This window comes from Mustela putorius, unplaced genomic scaffold (genome assembly GCF_011764305.1).
Source record: "Mustela putorius furo isolate JIRA1106 unplaced genomic scaffold, ASM1176430v1.1 tig00000127_pilon_pilon_pilon, whole genome shotgun sequence".
Lineage (NCBI taxonomy): Eukaryota > Metazoa > Chordata > Mammalia > Carnivora > Mustelidae > Mustela > Mustela putorius.
Window position 1 is genome coordinate 12727699 of NW_025421288.1, and position 21859 is coordinate 12749557.

Consider the following 21859-nt stretch of genomic DNA (forward strand, 5'->3'; position numbering starts at 1 on the left):
ATGTTAAGAAAGGAAGACAGAGTTTAAGGAAGACAAAGTTTTGTGTCTGGGATCTAAGTTCCCACCTTAAGAAACTGGTGAAGAAAGAGCAGAAGAACCCATAGCGAGCAGAAGGGAGGAATTAATAAAGATAAGAGCAGAAAACAATCAGAGAGATTGAGAAGGGAAAAATAATGCAGAAAATCAGTGAGACCTAAATGTTCTTTCTTTGAAAGGATCAATAAAATCAGTTAATCTCTAGCCAGATTAATGAAGAAAATGTAGAAAAGATCCTCATTACAAATTGCAGGAGTGGAGGAGAGGGCATAACTGCATTCACACAGACATTAATAGTAAGAGGATACTCTAAATAACTCAGGTGACAGTTTCAGTGAGTTAGAGGGGATGGGTAGCTTCCTTAAAGGAGGAGTACTGCCAAAGCTCACTGCAGAAAGTAATAGGTAAACAGCCGTAGCAAAATTGAATTCCCATTTACAAGCTTCCAACAAAGGAAACTCTTGGCCCAGATTGGCTTCATTGGTGAATTCCTCCGAAGATCTAAGGAACTTCAAGAACATGGAAAAGAGGACGTTTTCCAGCTCCTCTTAGGAGGCCATCATTACTTGGAAACTAGACCAAAATATTACAGGGAAGAAAACCACCACAATTACGCAGGAGCCTAGATGCAGAATTCCTCAAGAAAGTATTAGCAAATTAGACGCGGCAGTGTATTAAAAAGACAATATATCATGACCAGCTGTGGTTTATCTTGGGAATGCGAGGCTCGTTCACCCTTCCCAGATCAGTTAGTGAGAATGGCCAAAATCCAGAAGATGGACACCACCAGGGGCAGGTGAGATTGTGGATTAACAGGAACTCTTATTTGTGGCTCGTGGGGACGCAGAATGGTACAGCCACTATAGAAGACAGTTTGACAGCTTTTCACAAAACTAAATATAATCCAGCTCCTTGGTATTCACCGAAAGGAGTTGAAAACTGATTTCACACAAAAACCTGCACATGGGTATTTATGGCAGTTTTATTCACACTTGTCAAAACTTGGAAACAACCAAGGTGTCCTTCAGTAGGTGAGTAGGTAAATAAATCATGGTATATCCAAACAAATATTACTCAGTGCCAAAAAGAATGAGCTGTCAGGCCTTCAAAAGACACCAAAGAACCTTGAATGTAGATTACTAAGGGAAAGAAGCCAGTGCAAAGACTACAAACTATATGATTCCAAATACATGACTTTCAGGATAACGGAGAACTGGGGGGACCATGAAAAGATGAGGGGTTCGCAGTGGGGAGATGAAAAGGCAGAGCATAGAGGACTTTTAGGACCGTGAAAATAGCATGATGCCACAGTGATGGGTACGTGTTGGCATACGTTTGTGTAAATCCCTGGAATGTTCAACACCGAGAATGAACTGTGATGGTTGACTGTAGACTTTGGGTGATTATGTTGCGTCGTTGGTGGGTTCAGTGATTGAAACAGACCGCTGTGGGGGTGAGGTAGGGGGTGTTGGTAATGGGGGCGGCTGTGCGCATGTGGGGACAATCTCTGTACCTTCCCCTCCACTTTACTGTGAACTTAAAACTGCTCTGTAAAAATAAAGTCTCAGTGAAAAAAATCAGTCTATGTAACTCATACTAACAGATTAAAGAGGAAAGACCAGTCATTTCAGTAAATTCCTTTATAATGAAAACCTCTTAGTAAATTAGTAATGGATGGGATCTTAGAAATTGATAAGGCTTCCGTTAAAAACAAGTCCATAGTTGATAGCGTTCTTAATGATCGGAGACTGAAATGATAAAATCAAGAAACATTGCAAGGATCTTCACCATTGCCAGTCCCAGCCCGCATAGTAAGGCAGGAGAGGAAGACAGAAAACTGAATCTGTTTGCAGAGGTCAGGATTGTCTTCATAGAAAATCCTAAAAAAATACACAAAATAACTTCGTAGAACTAACAAGTAAATATAGCAAAATTATAAGATGTAATAAGGTCAGTATTCCAAAATGAGTTGTATTTCTTTATAATAGCAACAAACAACTGGAATTTGGAATTTTTATGAAATACTGTTTACTGTAGCACAGGGAAAACAAAACAGCTGGATATACATCTGTTTACAGATACACTGCTCAGTATTGACGGGCTGGAAGAGTGCCTGGTAAATGGAGAGAGCTGCTGCGTTCATGGTTTAGAAAGTTCAGTGTTGGTGGGAGGCCACTTCTCCCCAGGCTGATCTGGAGTGTCTGTATAATTCCAGTCCAAATCAGAGCAGGAGTCTGCTAATTTCTATAGAAATTAGCAAGCTCATTCTAAAACTTACATGGAAATTCAAAGGAAATACAGTAGCCAGAATAGTTTTGAAAGAGAAAAGCAGAATTGGAGTGCTGGCACTCTCTGATCTAAGGCTGCGGTAGTCGGGACCAAACGAAAGGATAGACACACAGATCACTGAACAAAACAGTCCAGGAGCAGGCCCTCGCGGTATGTGGTCAGCTGGTTTTCGACAGAGATGTGGAGGCAGTTCAGTGTAGAGCTGCCTTTTCCACACATGGTGCTAGTACATCCATCTGCAGAAAAAGGGTGAGGGGCCTCAGTGTGTGCCTTGCCCATTACGCAGAAGCTACCTCAAAATGAATCCTAGGGCTAAATGTAAATCCCAGAACTATGATGTTCTAGGAGAAGGTAGAAGGAGGTCCATGGGCTATGTTAGGCAGAGATTTTGTAGATGTTTATCACCAAAGCCCGACCCATAAAACAAAAGCTGATAACGCGGATTTCATAAAATGCTCTTTAAAAAAAAAATTATTTATTTATCTCAGAATGAGAGAGAGAGAAAGTGCTCGAGCAAGCGTGTGCACACAGAGCTGCAGGCAGAGGCAGAGAGAGAAGCAGGCTCCCGACTGAGCAAGGAGCCCGACGCGGGACTCCATCCCAGGACCTTAGGATCATGACCTGAGCTGAAGGCAGCGGCTTAACTGACTGAGCCACCCAGGCATCCCCATCAAATGCTCTTTGAGAGACTCTGTTGTGGGGCGCCTGGGCGGCTCGGTTGAACATCCGGCTCTTGATTTCGGCTTTGGCTGTGGTCTCAGGATCCAGGGATTAAGCCCTATGTCCTCCAGCTCTGTGCTCAGTGCGGAGTCTGCTTGAAGATTTCTCTCCCTCTGCCCCTCCTCCTGCTGGAACTCTCTTGTTCACTCTCACACATACACTTTCTAAAATAAATAAATCTTTAAAAAAAAAACAAAAAACAAAAAACTTGTGAAAGGAAAAAGAGCCACAGACTGTCAGAATATTTCCAAATCATGTGTCTGGGAAAGGACTTAAGAACACTCAAAACTTTAATAACAAGGAAGACAGCCCAGTTTTTAAGGTCAAAAGATTTGAGCACTTAATAAGTAAAATGTATTTGTGTAGCAGATACACACATGACAAATGGCTGTCATTTGTCATCACTGAAGTTCAAGTTAAAACCCCATTGAAATGCTGTGCTGCACCTTTTGAACTTGTATTTCTTTCCTGTGGCTGCTGTAACAAATTACCACAGACCGTGGCTTAAAGCAGCAGAAGTTCCTCTCTCTCTCTGAATGCTGAGGGTCCAGGATCAGGCTGTGAGCAGTGCCACCTGCGTCCGGGGACACTAGTGGGCGTTCATCCTCTGCCTCTTCCAGCTTCAGTGGCTGTTGGCCTTTTTTGACTTGTGGCCACCTCTCTCCTTCTTTACATCACCTTCTGTCTATGTGTCTGTGTCTCCTCTCTTTGGAGGACATTTGGGATGTCATTTAGGGGCCATCTGGATAATCCGGGATAATCTCATCGCAAGATCCTTAATTAATTACTTCTTTAGTCAAGGTAACATTCACAAGCTGTAGGGATTAGTGTAGACCTCTTTGGCGGGGCGGGGGCACTGTTCTGCCCACTGCACAACCAAGCCAAACAAGCCAGACAGGGAGTCCTCAGTGCTAGCGACCGCGGAGAACGGCTGGAGGTCCCGCACGTTCCTGTTGGGGACGGAGAGTCCTAGGACCGCTTTCTCAAAGCGGTCCACGGTTCGTACCGAGTTCCGTAGCTGTTCATTGTATTACCCAGCGGTCTCTTAGGTATTGTCACAAGGAAAACGTATCCCTCAAGACTGTGAGTGAATGTTTATGTTGCCTTTTCCATAATCACACAAAACTGTAAACAGTCCAGAGTGTCCTTAAACTGGTAACCGGATGAAGAGGCTGTGGCACCTTCAGCCGCGAGAAGGAACGCACTCTCATACGGAAAACATTCAGCACTTCTCGTGCCTTTCCACATGTAACGCAGTCTGGATTGAACATAGTTCTGCTTGGAAACATCAGCGTGGTTTTTGTTTTGGAGTTGGTGAATTCTTACACACATCTGGAGGAGTGAAAGTGTGAGAGCAGCCGGGAGATGCCGAGCGTACCAGTGATGAAGCGGCCTCCTGTGCGTCACACGCGCATCACTGGTTGAATGACCGTGGCGGTGAGGCAGCAGTTCGTTCCACACTGCGGATACGGGCTAGCGCCTGAGTCAGAGCTGGTGTAGAAAATGATGCTCACGAAGTATTTATTAAATGAACAAATAAGGTTTATATGAGTGCTTAAGGAATTCTAGTATATGGTTTTGTATGCTTTTTCACGTAAGGCGGGAAATGTGGATTTTTTATGAATGCGGTTTAGAAGGTGTCTCACCATTTGAGAAGTACCGTATCTGTACCTGTTTTGTGTGAAAAATAAGTTCCAGATGAATTAAAATACTAGAGGAGAAGTGTATACATACTCTTAGAATTATGGGCTTGTAAGGAACTTCTGAGCATGGCTCCATGGATAGAAACTGTGATAAAAGCTGTATTGGGCCATATCAGTTATTTTCTAAACCCCTAAACATGAAAAGCACCAGAGCAAAAGTTCTTCCCATTCCCCTTTCCCTCCATCGAATTTCCCAATGCCGTTATGTGCGGCTCTGAATTAGAAACGGTCTACACGTGTGGAGTGCTTTCAGAAAGTGTCCTAATAGCCGCTCTCCAGCTTTGCGTGAGTGCACCCCTCCGCGGTGGGCCCCGGAGAGACCGTGTAGACGCACCCGGTGTCCGTAGGGGAACACACAGCTAGTGCGTAGGGATCCAGGGCCGGGGCTCTGCCGCTGCGTCCTGGACTACTGGTTTGCCCTGATTCCCAGCTGACAAGCCACACCTACATTCTTAGGACCCCCCCCCCCCCTTAGGTCCTTCCTCCTCCCACTTCGAGACCCTGTGGCGCATGTGGTCATTAAGGCCCATTGGGATTGCACGCCTCATTTTACTCGTAATGGGTTCTCCTGTCAGCAGTAGATTAAAATGAGTGCAGAGTGAGCTTTATGGGGCAGAGTGACTTATGCTTTTTAAATAGGAAACAGTGTTGGTTACCCAAGGAAAACTGTATGGAACAGATACAGGCTTGTTGACTATCAGCATCCCAAATAGCACACAGTGCGGTGTGCCCTCCAGTTCAGGGATCTGATCCCTTTCTCTTTCCACGCCTCCTGGTAGAGACCTGCTGTTGGTATCAGGTATAAAGGGCGTAGAAGGTTTGGGAGGATGGGAAGGAATCACATGTAACTTCTCGACTCTGTAGGCCTGTGGGTCGCAGGCCCTGTGGCTGCTCCCCAGCAAGCTTGTGTTAGACCCTCTTCCTATCGCTCCAGAAATGTTGATCTAATCATATTTATGTAGCTTGTATGGATCTACCTACATGCTGATAGGGAACACCTTAATTTGTTATGAAATTATATTAAAATTAACTTGCTTTGTTTTAAGATTTGAAGGCCATATAGAGATCTGTCCACCAGGCATGAGTCATTCGGCTTGTTCAGTCAACAAGAGTGTTCTGGAAGCTATCCGAGGAAGACTTGGATCTTTTCACGAACTCCTGCTTGAGCCACCCAAGGTAGGGCAGCTACCTTAAGCATGGCCGGGTCATGGCTGGCCAGGTCAGTAATTTGGTTCACACACTTGTTAGAAAGTAGATGACCTTGTGGGGAATGGAACTGGTGATGACCTCCAGCATGTACAGACCAGCCCTTCCAGCTGTTACTGCTTTCGAGCTGGTTTTTAATTGGCTTTTATCTGATGTAGTGTCCGTATTGATGAATGGAGTAGAATTAAAAATAAGCAAAATATTTATCTATTTCGGAAACAAAGCTTTTCTTTCTTTCTATAAATTCTGGGTACTTTTACGCCGGTAAAATAAACAGTCCTCACACTGTGTTGTTTTCACTTTTGAGTTTAAGTTAATCTTTTAGGAACTGATCCTTGAGACTGAGTTGCCTTATTCAGAGTTGGAGGGTGGGTCAGTCTGATGGACAGATACCTTGTTGAAGGACTAGTCGGCGGAGCGTGACTCGGAGTGCTAGTGTTTCCTTGGGGAGCACCAGCTTGCTAATCCGCAGCGACTTTACTCAGGGAGCCTGCCGAGAGCACGGGTGGCAGGCCCCATGAGGCAGCGCTGTCCACAGACCCCAAGTGCTAACCGCTGCTGCTTCCCAGCCCTCGGGCGCGGTGCGGAGATTAAGGTCAGGGTCAGGAGCTCTTCCTGTTAGACTCTGTGGAAGACGCAGGTCTGTGAGGGGTCCCCTGCTGGCACCAGTTCTGACATTTCCCTTTTTCCTCCTGCCCTCGGTCATCGCCAGCAGTGGCCTAACTGCTGTAGTACGTGTCTCTGAGGCATCTCCTCTGCAGGGTGTTGGGAATTGAAGATCGTAGTTTTTCCCTTCTACGTGAGGTGCTTTCGATGGAGTTTAGCGTTTGTGGAGGGGGAACACAGAATCATTTGTGTCCTTGATGCAGAGAGTCGAGTTCAGCTTCAGTTGATCTCTTCAGACGGCTGATGCCACCAGTGTCCTGTTGTCTTGTCTGTGTTCAGCCGGTGCTGGGTGCGGGCCAGAGCGCTTGGCGTTCACGCTCCGGGACGGTGCCTCTGCCGGTGGGTAATGGTTGTGGTCAGTGGTGTCCTTCCTGGCAGACGTGAGAAGCAGCGTGGGAGAGTGAGGAAAGAAAAGGATTTATTTAGGAGAAGCGGAGTCCGTGAGTTCAGTTCTGTGTGTGGTTTTGCTACGTGGCATGTACGAGTAGATTCCTGAAGCTTTCTCACGCGTCTCTTGGTCGGAGCTGCCTTGCAGGAGTCCAAGTGAGAACCTTCCGACTCCATTCGGCCTTGAGAGGAGCGGGCAGAGGAATCGGGAAAAAGGCAGCCTCGATGCTGGGTTAGAATTCCCCACCCTTTCCTCTCACACCTGTGAGATTCTCAAGTGTCCTGGGTCTGTCTTCTGCGACCAAAGTATAGAGATTCCCTTTTATGGCCAGTAACAGGTTGGAAGTTGATCAAGCGTCAGCGCTGTGATCCAGAAGCAACTTCTGAGTTTGCATTTTTCTCACAGATTGTGCGAAGATTGCAGACCGCGTTCCCGAACCACTTTAACTTGTCAGATGCAGTTTCTGGTCGGGTTTGGAGTATTGATTGCACTTTCATCCCCACAAACTTCTGCAGCTTTTTGCTTTTTTCCTGTGGCGTTTGGAATGTTGAAGCGGGGACACCGGATTTCCTGTGGAATTCCTCGTCCAGGGGAATTACTTGATTCCCCTCTTGGTTATTGCGTCATGTTTTGAAGATCTCAAAATCAGCTTTGGCTTTTCCTTCAGATGTGAACCTCAGGCCACGCGGTCTGCAGGGTCCGTGTGCCTAGTGTTTCGAATTAGCACACCCTCCTCCCCCTCTTGTTTGTTTACCGAACTGGATTTAATCAGAAAGCTGCTTCTTCCTCAGAAAAGCGTGATGAAGACCACGTGGGGTGTGCTGGACCCTCCGGTGGGGAACACCCGGTTGAATGTGATCAGGTTGATCTCCAGCCTCCTTCAGACAAACACCAGCAGCATCAACGAGGACCTCATGGAGCTGAACAGCATTGGGGTCATATTGGTAAGATTGCCCCCGAGAGATAATTTGCCCATGATGGTTTATGGATATACAGCGCGTTAAAACCTCACAAATTGGCACTGTTTGTCCGAGACTCTTCTTGTTCTGAGCATGAATGCTCTTTTATACGGTTCTTGTCTGGAGTACATGGTCAGTTTCTAATGCTCTTGAGTTTTCAGTATTTGTAAGCGCTTTGTGTAAAGAAGTGCAACAGAAAATTTCAGAGATGACTCAGATGTAGACTTCTCTCCCAAGCAGCGCCGCCTGGCTCTGGTGATTGAGTGTAGTCCCCTTCCCCAGGGGATTGTGTCAGCGATAAATGGCTGCTGGTGACAGCATCGTTCTCTTGTCCTAATTAGCAAAGGGACAAGTGTTTATCGTCTTTGTACTGACACAGATCTGTATAACGTATCAGTATGTGGTCTTTCGATTGGAGTTCAGATTCTTCCTTAACACACACAGCTATTAGACTGCTTGTTAGTGGAGGCAGAAACGGAGAGCTCAGGAATTACCTGGATTTCCCTCACCCTTGAGTTTCCCAGTTCCCAGGTGTGTGCTTAGAATCCACAGACTTAGCCCTGGTAGCTGCGCTTGCTTTGTCTGTCCTGCCACCTGCCAGCGCAGAAGGCACAAGGGCTAACGCTTAGCAGGTGTCGTGAGACAGCTGGCCACAGCGTACATTGGGGGGAGTTTGGGCTGTTTGCACCCTACACAGAAGACATGGTAATGTGCATTTATACACCTCTCTTGGCTGATGCGGGCTGTAGATGCCTTTGTGAGAGAGATGATCTGTTTTTTGCAGATCATGGCCACAGAGGGGACATACTCTGTGGCCGGTAAGTGGTGGAGCCAAGATTTGAATTCACAGTCAGTTTCCAACGAGTGCTTGTTTTATCAACCAGACCGTGTGCCACTGGCTATCATTAGATGCTTTTAGTTATATTTCAGCTTTGGGTTAAGTGATGGCAGTATAGGGATAGAGAACAGGAATGTGTTGGAGCGAGACAAAACATTTAAGGACACAGTCTCTTTGGTGAACTTAACTGCTACCCCTGGGGACATAGTTTTTGCCCTGCCCTCTGACTGGTGTATAAAACTCGAGGCACATAACTTTCTTCCCCTGTCCCTGAAGTCGTCAGTTAGTAGCCTCTAATCTTGCTGATAGTAAGTGTGCAACTATTGTTAACTCATTCTGTTGTTAATCTTTAGAACTACTTTTGAGTGACAGCAAATTTGACAAAACTGCTAAATGGGTCATTAATCATTTCCTTTTTCTTTTGAGTTTAGATAAGCAGACTCAAAGAATGTCCTGAATATATACTTGATGCAGTTTGTGCTGTTCGAAATTGTCTTTCCTTTTTGTGGTACTGTCAGCTTTTCGAGCAATCTGGAAACCCATGTACTTGGAGGAGGTCCACATGTCACCCTTCTCAGACCTGTCTTCTCTTGCTCCGTTCACTGATAGTTCCAGGAGTTCCAAAGGCCTGAGTGGTTAGAACCAAGTGCTTATTCACACTCAGGCTGTGCGTTCCTTGAAATTGGAGACTTTCTGTCTGTCTGTCTCCCACATTGCACCTAACCCCATGTCTTGCACACGTTTGTTGAGTCCAAACAAAACTCGGAAATTTCTTCAAAAAGTTTTGGAAGTTAACTAAACTTAATACCTTTTATTATGGAAAATGTAGAAAAATACTATCTCTTTGAGGAACTAACTGTTGTCTTCCCTTGTTCATTGTTGTTTTCTCCTGGATTCTGTGCAAATGCTGGCATGTGGAAAGAGCAGATGTGCTATTTAGTCTGTGTAGTAGCTTTCCAGACCCCCTTTAAAGTAAACTTGTGTTCCTTTTAATGAGTCCTATTGGACTAACAACATACCATGTTTATTTTATTAAACCACTGTTTGGGAAAGGTATTAGAATAATGGCTTTAAACATTGAAGTAACTGAATAAAAGAAAGCGTTTTTCTTTTTTGTAGGACATGTTCTTCAAGTACACGTGGAATAACTTCTTACACACACAAGTGGAAATCTGTATCGCACTGATCCTTGCAAGCCCTTTTGAAAATACAGAAAATAGCACAATTACTGACCAGGACTCCACTGGTGACAATTTGTTACTGAAACACGTAAGCTTCCCGGGGTCTCTTTGCTGCTGCTCCTGGTTATAGCGTTTTCCCACTCGAGTGGTGTGGAATGAATCAGAGTTCAAGGTCAGGGCATTTAACTCCTGTATTCGTCTCACTGTTGGCCCCTGATTCTGTGAGTCATCTCCTGGACAAACAGCCATTAGATGAACTTTCAGGAAAAACGTCTAAGTGGTCTACTTATTTGCTAAAAACAGTCAACTTGAAGATTTAGAAATCTTCTGGAGATTGAAAGAACCGTAGAAATTGAGCGACTACAGAAAGCGTTTAAAGAGTTGTTCGGCGTGCCAGTTTTAGTTTGTGGGCTGAGCACAGGACAGGAGCGTGGCAGAGGCGGGCTTCGTGCCGCGCTGAGCCTCTTCTGTGGGTCTGTTTCCTTTTGTTAAACACGAGAGGTTTTCACTGAGTCAGCCTTCTCATTTCTCCTTGCTCCCAAGTTGTGTGATTGTGTGCGCTTCCCTAGCTCACGCTGGCTTCCTGCCAAACCTGGGAGCCGGGAGAGGCTAGTCCCTGGAGTAGCAGGCGGAAGGGAAAGAGCACTGACGCTGTGCACATCCCCAGGGCATTGCGCGGCGCTGGGGTTTGCCGGAGCAGGCGCCGCCAGTCCCGAAGGACGAGGGTTGCTCAGATTCCTAGACAGAGACCGGCCAGACTGGCCAGGGCCTCATCCTCTTGATTCCTTTTGCATTTTGTTCAGGCTCTGTATTTCTGAGCTCGCTTTTCACGGCTAATAAAACCTGGCTTCGCTTTAGGTCCGCTGCTCACCTGGGGCGGTGTTTGCAGTATTGCTTCCCAGGCCATGCTGCGGGAGGTGCGGGTCTGGTCTCGGGTCCCTGTAGTGTCCCGGCGGCCTTGAGTATATTTATTAGTGCACTGCGTATGCTAAAACCAGCAATTTGCAGCTAGATTTAGCTTGCTGGGTAATGCACGCCACTGTTCTATTCGAATAGCGTTCTGTCGTACTTTACAATTTTGCCACTTTGACACTTGTATATGAGTTAACTGGAATATTCCTTTTTATTCAGCTTTTTCAAAAATGTCAGCTAATAGAACGGATACTGGATGCCTGGGAAATGAATGAGAAGAAACAGTAAGTAAATTGTTCTTCCATAGAAAATCCAGTGTGATTTTTTAATTTGAAGAAAAGATCTGCCAGAGAAAATAATTAACGTGGTACCAGCCCACTTTATAGTTACAAATGGTTGTCTTGGGACTTCCAGATTATTTATCATAGCAGATCTTTTTCTGATTATTTTGAGAGTGCCCTGTCTTTCTGCCTCTCTACAGGGGAATCCAGGGGCTGGCTGCCTTTGAAACTTCTGGCCCTTTTTGAATAGCTGTTTTTCTGGCAGGAATACTACAGAGGCTAAAGGCAAGAGTCATAAAGCCAAGTCCTCTGTGTGGATGCTTTAACTTAGCAGGTTCGTCCTGCTTACCCCATGGACTCACTGTAGACAGAGTCACTTCATGCATGGGAGGAGGGGGTGGGAAGTTGGCCTAGTAATTTTTGTTTAGAAAATTTCCGTTCGCTAGGACACCTGGGTGGCTCAGTCGGTGAAGCGTCTGCCCTCAGCTCAGGTCATGTTGCCGGGGTCCTGGGATCAAGCCCCACATCAGGATTCCTGCTCAGCAGGAAGCCTGCTTCTCCCTCTGCCTCTGTTGTTCCCCTGCTTGTGCTTTCTCTCTCTCTCCGGCTCTGTCTCAAATAAATAAATAAAATCTTTTTAAAAAAAGGCGGTGGGGAGAAAATTGCCATTAGCTGATTGGCAAGATTACTTGAGCATTGATACGGGTAATTAGTTTTCCACATGGATCTTTTCCTCTCCTGTGCCCTGGGGGCCTTTATAGCAGCCCGTAGACTCTGAGGCGGGCACAGTGTGTGTTTGGGGACTACCCTGAGGACATGCTTCTTGCGTTTGTTTTGTAAGTCGGGTTTACTGAGGTGCAGTTCTCGAGGTGGAAGCTCACCCTTCTGTACACGTTTCTAGGCGCTCGGGTGAATGCGTGCACTTAGTGTAAGCACTGTGGTGCGGCTCAGAGCATCTCTTCGGCCCAAAAGCTCATCTCGTGTGCCTTCATAATTGAACCTGTGCCAGGAGTTTTCTTGTTCAGACTTCTCTTGTGGCGGCTGGAAGGTCTAGGAGCTAAAGGGAGGTGTCAGCTTTATTAGCCTGTGTTAGGTTTGGTCTTTAAAGAGTGCCTGCTGGCACCGACGAGATTCTCCCCTGACTCTGGGACACCTGCGTTTAGTTCGAGTGTGGCCGGGGGCTCGTCTCAGAGGACTTCGGATACATTCTTCCAAATGAAGCTCCCTTGGGGGTGCTGTGTGTGGCCAGATCAACGTCTCTGGTTTTGTGTTTGACCCCATGTTCGCCCCCTCGTGCATGGCCTGACCTCCCTTGCTCTCCGTGTGCTCTGTTTCCCCTCAGCTCCGTCCTCCGGAGGCTTGACTATTAACAGACCCGCGGGTTGGGAGGGGGAGGGTCCTGAAAGAGTTTTTCTAAGGTTTCCTTATCCCAGAAACCTAAAGGACGACAAGAGCCTTGGGGCAAAACCCTGGCAGGTGGGCCTTCGTTTTCACTTGTGGGAGCATGGGTGCAGCATCTGACCGAGAAATTGCCTGCCAGTAATGCAGGGGCCTGAGACCTTCTTGTGAAACCAGAGGAGGTTCTTAGCAGCTCTGTTGAGATCAGTTCTGTGTCTCTGATCCTTAGCTGTCCCCAGACCTTGTAAGATTATTAGTAGATATTCTATTTTTCAGAAAAACGGAGTAGGCATGAAGGCAAGCCTTCAAGCATAGTACAGCTTTTTTAGCGGCTCCTGAAAGATTGTCCCTTTAAACAGAAATCTCTTCAGTTTGTTCCCTTCTGTCTGCTAAGCAAAGTCTTTTTGGGTCAAGTAGAGAATTCACAGCAATGTGAACGGTTGTCTAAATAGGTGGGTTTGGAGGGTGCCTGGGGCGCAGCTCATTGAGCATCTGACTCCGTTTCCGCTCAGGTCATGATCTCGGCATCATGGGATCGAACCCTCGGTCAGACTCCACAGTCAGTGCAGAGTCTGCATTGGGCTCTCCTTCTCCTCCCATCTCTCCTCCATGCCCCCCCCCCCAATAAATAAATCTTAAGAAAATAAAATGAATGGGTAGACTTGGGGCACTTGAGTGGCTCAGTCAGTTAAATGTACTGCTCTTGGTTCCAGTTCAGGTCATGATCTTGGGGCTGGGAAATCAGGTCTCCGTGCTAGGTGTGGAGCCTGTTTGAGATTCTTTCTCTCCCGCTGTTCCCTCCCCCCTAATAAAGAGAAAGAGAGGGAGAGACATTGGTGGGTGGATTTAGTAAAGATGGGTCCTGGTCAGGAAGCGTAAACCCTAAATCAGGGGAAAGGGGTGGGAGTAATTGATGTACAGATGTTCCAGGTGCGGTGCAGGCCCAACACCAGCTAAGTACCCCTTGCCTCACCTTGGCCAAATCTCAAAACCAGCCATTGTTTTAACTTGAGAAATGCCACTGGTAGGCAATTATGTCTATTAATTGAGCTGAGATTATGAAGATTTGATATTTTTTAGCAAAATTCTCACCTTACATTCCTGCAGTCTTTTTAAATTCTGAAAAATAGTTTCATAAAAAGATACAAAGGAAATCGGGGCGCCTGGGTGGCTCAGTGGGTTAAGCCTCTGCCTTTGGCTCAGGTCATGATCTCAGGGTCCTGGGATCGAGCCCCGAATCAGGCTCTTTGCTCAGCAGAAAGCTGGCTTTCCCCCCGTCCTGCCTACTTGTGATCTCTGTCTGTCAAATAAATAAAATCTTATTAAAAAAAAAAAAGATACAAAGGAAAGTCACAAAAACATTAGGCATCAGTGAATGCTTGGGCTGTTTTTTAAAGGTAAGATAAAATTGAAGATTAATGATGGGTTTGTATGTGGAATAAACCTCGCCCAGCGTGGCCACCATGTCATGCTGGAGCAGAGCATTTCTGCCGCTCCCAGCCCTGCCCGACCAGGTGACTCCGGCTCCTCCTTTTCCCTCCATTCTCATCTTTAGGGCCTCCGTTTTTAGAATGATTGCTGCCGCCCACTGTATTTACTAAGCTGCTTCATGACCCGTGTGATCAGGAGTCTAACTCTGTCCTCTCCCACACCAGGGCCGAGGGAGGTCGCCGGCACGGCTACATGGGCCACCTGACGAGGATAGCCAACTGCATCGTGCACAGCACTGAGAAGGGCCCCAACAGTGCGTTAGTCCAGCAGCTGCTCAAAGGTGTGTGTGCGTCATGAAAGTTTGTTGTATTTCTGTTGGATTGGGTTAAGAATTTAAGGGTAAAGTGGAAGTATTTATGATGTTTTTAATAGCAGTCTGTGGAGTTTCTTTATACTTTGCAAATTATCTGAAGGTCTGAATGAAGTTCTTGAGAGTGTGTTTGAACAGTGTAGGTCTTTGCTGTCTCATGCCTGCAGTCCTTTTAGCGGGTATCGGCAGGCTTGGCCGCGCTACCCTCTCGCGCTCGAGGAGCCTGCTCTGTGCGCTGCTCGGGTGTGCACAGGGTCCCTGCGGCCTGGCCGTTGACTCACTTGAGCTGTGATCATGCACACTTTTTATTTTCTTCTGAAAGGCCCTACGTAGCCTGTGCATTGAGTGCCTTTAGCTGGGATGTGAACACACAGATCCGCATGTCTGCCGGCTCTCTCCCATTGAGGCGAGGGATGGTGGGCACTGAAGGATGGCTTCTGTCCCAGCGTTGACATGTCATCAGCCCGAGGTTCCTGGGAAGAAATTGCAGGTGCCTCTCACGTGTGTGCCCAGGCTGTGAGTCTTTCTAAACCGAGAGCCCTGAGAGCTCCGTGGACTCCAGGACGTGGGCCAGTCCTGTGACTTCACAGGCCAGGCCTGTGAAGGCCTTTAACCCATGTGCTGCCGCACTCGTCCGACTCGACCTGCTAAAACTGGACGTTGTTTCCCCGGTCTGGCCTTCTCTTTGTCTTTAAAGTATGTGTGTGTGTTTGAGAGGCTTTTGCCTGTGGAGCATGAGCTGAAAGAGTTGCTCCCAGGAGGGGGAAGCTGGGGCTTGCCCCACTGTAATTTGGCTTCTTGAGAGCGGGACAAGCCAGACCATCACAACGGATGTTCTTTCCATGGAGAAATGGTCCCATGCGTTAGATTGGCCTTTGTTTTCCCAAAGTTGCTCTGCAGATGGCGCGGGAGGGACACAGGCGTGCACGTGGAAACCACACTCGTCAGAAGGCCACTCTCCCAAGGCCTTCAAGATTATAGCCGTTCCTTTTTCTCAGAAAAAGGATTTGTGTATCTTTTTTTTTTTTTTCTTTTTTCTTTTTAACTTCTCTGGAGGGGTGCCTGGTAGCCCAGTCGTTGAAGCGTCTGCCTTTGGCTCAAATGGCCATCTCTGAGTCTCAGTTGTCATGCCCACGTCAGGCTCCCTGCTGGGCAGGGAGTCTGCTTCTCTCTCTGTCTCTCTGTCAATAAATAAAATCTTTAAAAATAAATAAAGTTTTCATAGTGGATAGAATTTCACTATTGCATATGTATCTACATGTTGGCCTGTGGGCACAGACATTTAGGAAACAGCCAGACTGGGTTCCCTGGAGCATTCACTGGCCAGATGCCAGTCACAGCATCTGACGAGTGTGCAGGACCTTGCACTGGCAGCATTTCCTGAACTTGAATGTTCATGGAAAAGACAGCTTTCCCTCCCACCCTAAACACCTGTTGGTTCCTCAGAAGTTTGCTGGAAACACATTTTCCAGGGTTAGTTTTTATCAAAAGATTTTTAAAAGCTTATTAAATTTGCAGACCTGCTTAACGCCCTTGGCATCAAGCATGGGCCATTTTGGGGGTGGTTCTGGTTTCTGAAATTCCTGGGGCTTAGGCTATAGAGCATTATAAACTCTATTTCTCCAAGGGTGCTCAGATGATGGGACACATTTGCCTTTGATGGACCGAGTGGGCGGCACTGTCCTGGATGTCCCATTTTTCTTACGTGTCTGTTATTATTTCTTACATGTCTGTTTCTTACTGGAGGTCACTGGAGTGATGATGCCTTTTTCTCTTTCTCCTTCTGCAGACCTTCCAGACGCGGTCAGGGAGCGATGGGAGGCGTTCTGCACAAGCTCCTTGGGAGAAACTAACAAGAGGAACACGGTAGATCTAGTAGGTTTTACCAGGTCACATTTCTGTGAGCCCAGTGCTCTCAGCCTTTGCCTGTTTATTCAGAGATACGGGGTCTTTCGTTTGTCTTGGTAATTTGGGGCCAAGAATAAGTTTATGTTTCTTTACCAGGAATAGAGGTCAGTGTTCTCCCTGTTGTCGATAACTTGTCTAGTCAGCTCCTAATTTCTGCCTGGGATGATCGGAGGGTACAGAGAAGCCACTGAATTCTACACTCCCCGCCCCACTCTTTCCCTCAGCGCCCCTTCCCTTAGCACCTCTGTTCTTGTGTTTCTTGCCTATGCCTCAGCTAAGCCTGGGCCGTTAGAAACCGCAGGATTCCTTTGGATGTTTTCTAACGTTAGTCAGTTAAGTTTACCCGCATTTTAGATTGTTCCCAGGGTGGGGGCGTGGGGTGGGATTTTGTAGGTGACTTTGAAACCCCATCTTTAACAGATTAGTACTTTTAGCCAGGGAATAATGGCATTGATAATATTTTTAAAATTATATTGGACTTTGGAATGTATTCTTTGTTTTTTTTAAACACACTAAGATTTAAGGTAAGTATTGCTTTTGCCTTTGCTTTTAAAGATAGGGAAAAGCATTTCCTTTCATCAGCGCATACCAGCTGATTTAGCTGATTAGTGACAGTAACTCTCTGTGGAAGTAGGTGTGTCAGGCATTTACTTCTGTGATTTAAAACGCAGCAGCCAAGATCTGAGTTGCTAATACCCATGGATGCCTGCTGGGTAGACACTTAGGTGTTTGGCAGCCTTATCAGTTCAGTGCAGAGTTTAGAAACAGAAAGGCTCTGAGGGCTACAGGGGTCACCAGGTCTGCCTGTGTCACACCCCCAGAGGGCTGTTGCCTCCTACTCGATAGATTAACAAATTTGGTTATCTTTTTCCAGACTCTTCACAGATTGGTTTGGCAATGGCTTGGTAAGGATGGGGGTAAAGATAGACTCCGGGGGAATTGGACGAATTACAAAGTTAAGAGGTGACTATAAGGGGAGCTGCTCGAGGCCATTTAATTAAAATACGTCTGATGGCCCTCTGTGTCTCCGCGTACTGTAGCCCAGCAGAGCGGCTGGCATCCGCTTTCACAGCCCTGAGTCATCAAGGAAGAGTTAAGTAATTTTTGATGAACGTGTTATCCACAGTGGATTGCTTTTTTCCCCAATCAAATTGGTTAAAAATCTGGATAATCACGGTCTTATTGTAAGGTGAAATTGTTCTCTTATACTGTTAAATTGAACCATTTAATTTAGAAGCCACATATTGATCCTGTTAAGGATGCAGGCAGCGTGGTCTCCTTTAAGGGATTTTTGTCTTATTTCTTATTTGTAAAGGACTATTTAGGAATATTAATTCTGATTTTGTTTTGGAAACTCCTTTAAAAATTGTCCTTCAAAGGACTGACTTCAGAGGTAGACTTCAAAAATGTACAGTTAAACTTGGTATCAGAAGTTTTCAAAAATTTATCTTGGGTAATTCCAACTCATTTCTCTTGTGAGCACTTCTGTGTAAAGCGAGACCTCATTGCAATTCAGCTAACACTCAGCTAGTTTGCATGATGCTGTCGGTGATCTGGCTGTGACTGTGAACGTGATGCGCGCCTGCGTCACGGAACGGGAGCGCGCGGTACAGAGTTAGCATGCAGCAGACACGTCTGCCTTCGGGACTGCTGTGCGTGTGTTGAAGGGAAGGTTATCCTGGGCCCGCCTGTCACTAGTAGCAGCTTAGTTCTCTTTTGCGAAAAGTTGTCCGACTTCTTGAGCCCTGTTGACACCGCTCATGTCGCATGTTGAGTAGCCCCACTCTAATTTTACTGTCTGTCAGGACCAGGTTGATGTCTCAAGACCTGTTCAGTTCCTCAGTCCTGGTGCCAAGTACTTAAATACCACTTCCCTTTAGTTTAAAGGCCTGCTAGGAGGGAATTTGCTCTGGTCCGTATTTTCAGGGGTACACAGGTTCCAGGTTTTTGTGGGTGCTTACACATCCTAGGCCACGAGGGAGATTGTCCGTTGTGGTGCCCAGATCGTTTCAGGTTATATCCTGGGCTGGGTGCCGTGTTCCAGGGAATGTTATCATAAACCCAGGTTGGTAAATGCAGTGGGTCTTGCCGTTGCAAAAATGTGCTGTAGAAAGGGTCCTTGTCCACGTAACAGAGCAGAAAGTCTAAATAAAAGCGTTTCAGACACATTCGTTTCTAAAACTGGCAGTTGAGTAATAGACTGCTTGGTCCCCACCCCCTCCCCAAACAGATCAGATAGATCCCTGTCTTGATGCCTTGATTTACCAGTTGGTTTTATCATGGCTGCGATACCGCTCTTCCAGTATACTTGTAGGACTTGAGTCGGCCTGCAGTTAGCACCAAATGCTTGGGTTTTGCCTTGTCACATGGGCTTGTCCTGGTCTTATGTTCTGGCCGCAGCAAGGATGCGTTCATTAATGCCCCGGATGCTCACCTGTGCTGCGGGCTGTGGGCCTGAGGTCTGCTCACCGAGGGAGGAAAAGCTGTGCCAGTCCCACGCTCTTACCACTTCTGGGACAGCATTTTAGTGACCCCCCCTCTCGGAGGTCTTCGAAGCCCTTTAGTCCGTTGAGCTCTTCGTGTCAGCAGTAGCTCCTAGATTGTTGCATTTTTATGTTGGGAGTTTTATTATGAATGGAATTCGGTGTGTGTTACTTCCATCCAGAGACCTCTCTGTGGGTCCGTTGGTAAAAGTTGGTGAAGATTTAGACAGTAAGTCTAGGTAACCATAGGAGATGTGTTGGTACTGACGTTGGAAGGCTCAGTTTGCTCTGTTCTCCGCCTTCCTCTCTGAGGGAGAGAATGTGTTTTCTTTTAAAGTGTGGGTGCTTCTTTCTCATCACTGATGAGCTCCTCTAGGGAGGTTGTGGAGAATGATACACGTGTGCAGTTGTGAATTGCCTACAGATCAAGCAGGTTGGGATGGAATGGCCCAGAGATTGTGTTTCTAGCCAGCTCTGGTCGTGGGGGTGCCAGGGGTCCACAGCAGGACCCACCGGAGCCAGGAGGAAGAGTCCAACATCCACATTTCACTGAGCTGCACGTTCCAGTCATGCTTCTGGTCTTCTTAGTAAAGCTGATCAACCGAGATGAAGAAAACACTTGCTTTTCCTGTAACAACAGTTAATAAAACTGAAATTTTATTATGAAAGAAGGGAACATCTCAAAAACTTCTACTCACTGAAGCATCAAGAGTATACTTAGAACACATCTGACTTGGTCAGAGTGTTCCTACTGTACTTGTTACTTTTTTGAAAGTTATGACTCTGTTCTCATTCAGTGGTGCCTTGGTATTCATTAATTCCCTAAATATTTGAGTGGCTGCTGTGTGCCATGCACTGAAGCGGTTGTAGTACACTTGATGGATGAAAACCCTGCCTCAGGGAAATGGCCGAACAGATGGCTGGATAGACTCCAGGGGCGGGAGCTGGGGTTGGTTTTGGGTAGAAGTGCAATTTAGGATTAGGTAGTCCAGGAAAACCTCATTGAGAAGTTCACGTTTGTGTAGAAGCTTGAGGGAAGGGAGTGGGGAAGAGCTAGGGCAGAAGCTTGGGGGGGTGTCCAGAGGGGGAGAACGGGATGTGAGGTCCCAGGGGCTCTCCTGCAGGCCAGATCTCCTCCTGCTTTTAATCCACACGGGCCCCTGGGTTGTGACCTTAGGGAGATGAAAAGCCATTAGGTACGGAATTAAGAAGGGACATAATTTGATGGACATTTTAGAAGGTTGTTATGGCTGCTGGGTTGAAAATAGACGGTGGTGGGGCAGGAGGTCGCAGCAGGGAGACCGGGTGGCTGCCAGTGACCGTGATAATCCAGACCAGAGACGGTGGCGGCTTGCACGGGAGGGAGGTGAGAAGAGTGGTGAGAAGTCATGGGCTTTTAGGTGCTGTTTCGACAGTGGGGTGACTAGATGCCCGTGGGACAGAAGGCCCAGATTTTAGGTGAGGAAGAAGAGAGAACAGAGGGCATCTGCCGAGATGAAGATGCCTCGGAAGGGGTGTGTCTGAAAGTTGTGGCCGGGGACTCTGGTGGCTGCATGTGTGTGATGGACTAATTGGGGTTCCAGTTAGCAAGGCCCACCCCCCCCCCCAGAGGGTGTGGTGGATTCAGTCAACTTTGTGGCCTGTTTTATTAATAACAGTTTCAGACCAGGTGTGGTGTGGGTAGAAGCAGAATCGCTGCAGCTTTCAGTACATGAATGCAAAAGTGCATGCATTGTGGTATTAATAACTTTCTAAAACTTTCTTTTTGGAGAAAGAATTATTTTAAATATCTCTCAGAATTGCTTTGAGGATACAAGTTACGGAGAATATGTAAAAAGAGGTCAAAATGTCTGGCACATAGTACTTGCTCAACAAAAACTAGTTTCTTTCTCACCTTTCTTTAATGAACTTCCTCATTCTGTAGCAAAAGAGTAAAACGATCAATGAGGAAACATGCAGCCTGTTTGAACTTGGACAACAGGACATGCTGGGAGTAGCCAAGTCTCCGTTGTTCCCTCTTGTTCAGTTGATCTAGCTTGCTCTTTGAGTTGTTCTGTAATTCTGCACCCTACCATGAAGTTTGCACTCCTAAAACATACACTGGGTAATACGATTCCTGCACTAACTTGCCCCCTGAGGAGCCCGGAGTTCCTCTGAATCCACTGTAGTAGAAGTGGATTTGACCTGCTCTTGACTGCATCCTCCTGTGCGGTGCCAGCTGCCATGACCAAGCAGCGCTCGTCCTCCTCCCCTGCGCGCTCTGGCCGGGCTCTCCTGGAACGTCCCGCCCCCACCCCGTGCGCACAGCTTTCCCCGCCAACTCGCTAAAGCTATGGCTGAGCCGAGAAGTCTCCCTTCGTTGATCACAGATTCTGCCTTTGACTTCGTTGGCCAGTTTCAGAATCAGAGTCGAAGCTCTCTCTGCCTCAGGGCGGAAGGAGAAGGAATTAACTGGAAACAGAGGGTTAATCCTTTGGCATAGTATCTTTACCAAGGATGGTCAAAGGAAAAAGAGGTTGATTTTATTCAGGCGGTGATGTATTCAGAATTTCATCAGCCATACCACATACAGGCCTATTTGGATTTGCCTCTGGGTTTCTTGAACCAATGCTGGAACATCACAGAGCAAACCAGGCCAAAGTTCTGTAGCTGCAGGCTCTTAGGCACAGCTCCAAGAGTTGGCAGGTCCCGGCCACTCACATCTACCCCCATGACTGTGCTCTCTGCCAGTTGACACTTCTGTGAAAAGCGAAGGGTGAATCACTCAGGAAATAAACAGTATAAGTTACCCTCAGGCACGCAGTTGCTTGTTTTAGAATTTTACCGACTGTTCCTCTTTGTCGTTGGCGATACAGCAATGGCTATTACTTGTTTTCTCCTTCCTTTCTAATCGGTAATACATTTCCCCAACACTGGGTGTCATCTATGAATTAATAAAAAATCACCCCCGTGAATTGTTGAGCAGCTCACGTTTGCATCCGTGTTTAATTACTGTGCATTGGTTGTAATCTTGAGGGCAGGGCTACATTTTAAGGGCCGGAAGATTTGGGGTCTTATGAGCAGGTTAATACTGGTTCAGAGTCACATTTA

General features: G+C 46.7%; 1 protein-coding gene across 18 annotated transcripts in view; it reads left to right on the plus strand.

The window, feature by feature from the left end:
• The window catches only part of PPP6R3 (protein phosphatase 6 regulatory subunit 3), a 140005-nt gene that overhangs the window by 88929 nt on the left and 29217 nt on the right, over positions 1-21859 (plus strand). For 14 of the 18 annotated variants that reach the window (XM_045066044.1, XM_045066050.1, XM_045066056.1 and 11 more), the window contains 6 exons: positions 5795-5924; positions 7800-7952; positions 9925-10074; positions 11118-11182; positions 14233-14348; positions 16168-16253. In XM_045066044.1, the coding sequence (XP_044921979.1) occupies positions 5795-5924; positions 7800-7952; positions 9925-10074; positions 11118-11182; positions 14233-14348; positions 16168-16253 (700 nt within the window). The remainder of the gene's footprint in view (positions 1-5794; positions 5925-7799; positions 7953-9924; positions 10075-11117; positions 11183-14232; positions 14349-16167; positions 16254-21859) is intronic. The other 4 variants (XM_045066045.1, XM_045066060.1, XM_045066078.1 and 1 more) reach the window with 1 other exon arrangement.